Genomic DNA, 2001 nt, shown 5'->3' on the forward strand with positions numbered 1-2001 from the left:
GGGAGGGGAGGGGGCGGGGCCGGCGGGTGATTGGACCACGTGCTGGTTTGTCCGTTCGCGTGAACAATTTCGTCTCTTGATTTATTGGCAATTTAGGCGTTAATTAACGAGGAGGGGGGCGGGGCCTGGGGAGGGGGGGAGGCGGAAGGGGAGGGGGAGGAGGGGGGCGCTGTGGCTGCCACGCCCCTGTTGGGGGGAAGAGGGGGGAGCCCTACAAGCCCAGGGTGCCCCCGATGGAGGAGGCCAAGACCACCCCCAGCACCACGCAGCAGATGATGATCATGATTTTCTTCTGCCGGCGCCCCCAAGGAAGCCCCAAAATTTGGACGTCCCGGCAGCGAGGGGGGAGGGGGGGAAAGGAGGGGGAAGGGGGGGAGGGGGAAGAGAGAGAAGAAGGGAGAGTTACCACCCCCACACCCCCAGCGCCCCCCCAAGCCCCCCCTCCCCCCCAAATCCCCCCTCCCTCCCCAAACTCACCCTCCGGGCTTTGCTCTGGTACTTTACGGCTTTTTTGGTGTCGGACACGGCGCGCTCGACGTAGTCGACCGAGTGCTCCACGTTGTACTCGATGCGGTCGATCATCTCACCCTGGGAGGGGTTGGGGGTGGGATTTGGGGGGGTTTGGGGGGATTTGGGGGACTTTCAGTGGGGTTTTGGGGGGATTTGGGGGACTTTCAGTGGGTTTTTTTGGGGGGGGTTTCGGTGGGTTCAACGGGGCCTCGGTGGGTTCGAGGTGACCTTTGGGAGGGGTCCCAGGTGACCCTTTAAGGGGTTTTGATTGACCCTTGTTGGGTTTTAATTGACCCTTGATGGGTTTTAATTGACCCTCGTTGGGGTTTAATTGATTCTCATTGAGTTTTAATTGACCCTCAATGGGTTTTAATTGACTCTCATTGAATTCTAATTGACCCTTATTGGGTTTTAATTACCTTATGATGGGTTTTAATTGACCCTCATTGAGTTTTAATTGACCCTCGATGGGTTTTAATTGACCCTCGATGGGTTTTAATTGACCCTCGATGGGTTTTAATTGACCCTTGATGAGTTTTAATTGACCCTCATTGAGTTTTAATTGACCCTCGATGGGTTTTAATTGACCCTTGATGGGTTTTAATTGACCCTTTGTGGGTTTTAATTGACCCTTATTGGGTTTTAATTGACTCTCATTGGGTTTTAATTGACCCTTGCTGAGTTTTAATTGACCCTCGATGGGGTTTAATCGATTCTCATTGAGTTTTAATTGACCCTCGATGGGTTTTAATTGACTCTCATTGGGTTTTAATTGACCCTCGATGGGTTTTAATTGACCCTCGATGGGTTTGAATTGACCCTTATTGGGTTTGAATTGACCCTTTAAGGGGTTTTAATTGACTCTCATTGAATTTTAATTGACCCTCGATGGGTTTTAATTGACCCTTTATAGGTTTTAATTAACCCTCAATGGGTTTTAATTGACTCTCATTGAGTTTTAATTGACCCTTGATGAGTTTTAATTGACCCTTGATGAGTTTTAATTGACCCTCGATGGGGTTTAATTGACTCTCATTGAGTTTTAATTGACCCCTGATGGGTTTTAATTGACCCTCAATGAGTTTTAATTGACTCTCATTGAGTTTTAATTGACCCCTGATGGGTTTTAATTGACTCTCATTGAGTTTTAATTGACCCTTTATGGGTTTTAATTGACCCTTGTTGGGTTTTAATTGCTTTATGATGGGCTTTAATTGCCCCTTGATGGGTTTTAATTGACCCTCGATGGGTTTTATTTGACTCTCATTGAGTTTTAATTGACCCTTTATGGGTTTTAATTGACCCTCGATGGGTTTTAATTGCCCTTTTTTTAGGGTGACCTTCGGGGGGGGGTTCTCGGTGACCTTTTTTGGGTTCTAAAAGTGACCTTTGGGGGGGGTTCTTGGTGACCTTTGACGACCCCCAAACGACCCAACCTTGCCCTAAACCGTCCACCCCATGACCTGGCCCTTCCCCCGCCTTGGGCGTGTC

At 48.9% G+C, this 2001-nt stretch overlaps 1 protein-coding gene across 1 annotated transcript in view; it reads right to left on the bottom strand.

The window, feature by feature from the left end:
• Positions 1-62: 62 nt before the first annotated feature.
• The window catches only part of LOC114073384 (pectinesterase inhibitor 10-like), a gene marked incomplete at its 5' end in the record, with an annotated part of 5280 nt that continues 3341 nt past the window's right edge, over positions 63-2001 (bottom strand). The window contains 2 exons of the mRNA XM_027911144.1: positions 63-292; positions 474-588. Of these exons, the coding sequence (XP_027766945.1) occupies positions 93-292; positions 474-588 (315 nt within the window). The remainder of the gene's footprint in view (positions 293-473; positions 589-2001) is intronic.

The sequence above is a fragment of the Empidonax traillii genome, unplaced genomic scaffold, assembly GCF_003031625.1.
Source record: "Empidonax traillii isolate 1590-97213 ecotype Southwest subspecies unplaced genomic scaffold, ASM303162v1 scaffold6272:size6289, whole genome shotgun sequence".
Lineage (NCBI taxonomy): Eukaryota > Metazoa > Chordata > Aves > Passeriformes > Tyrannidae > Empidonax > Empidonax traillii.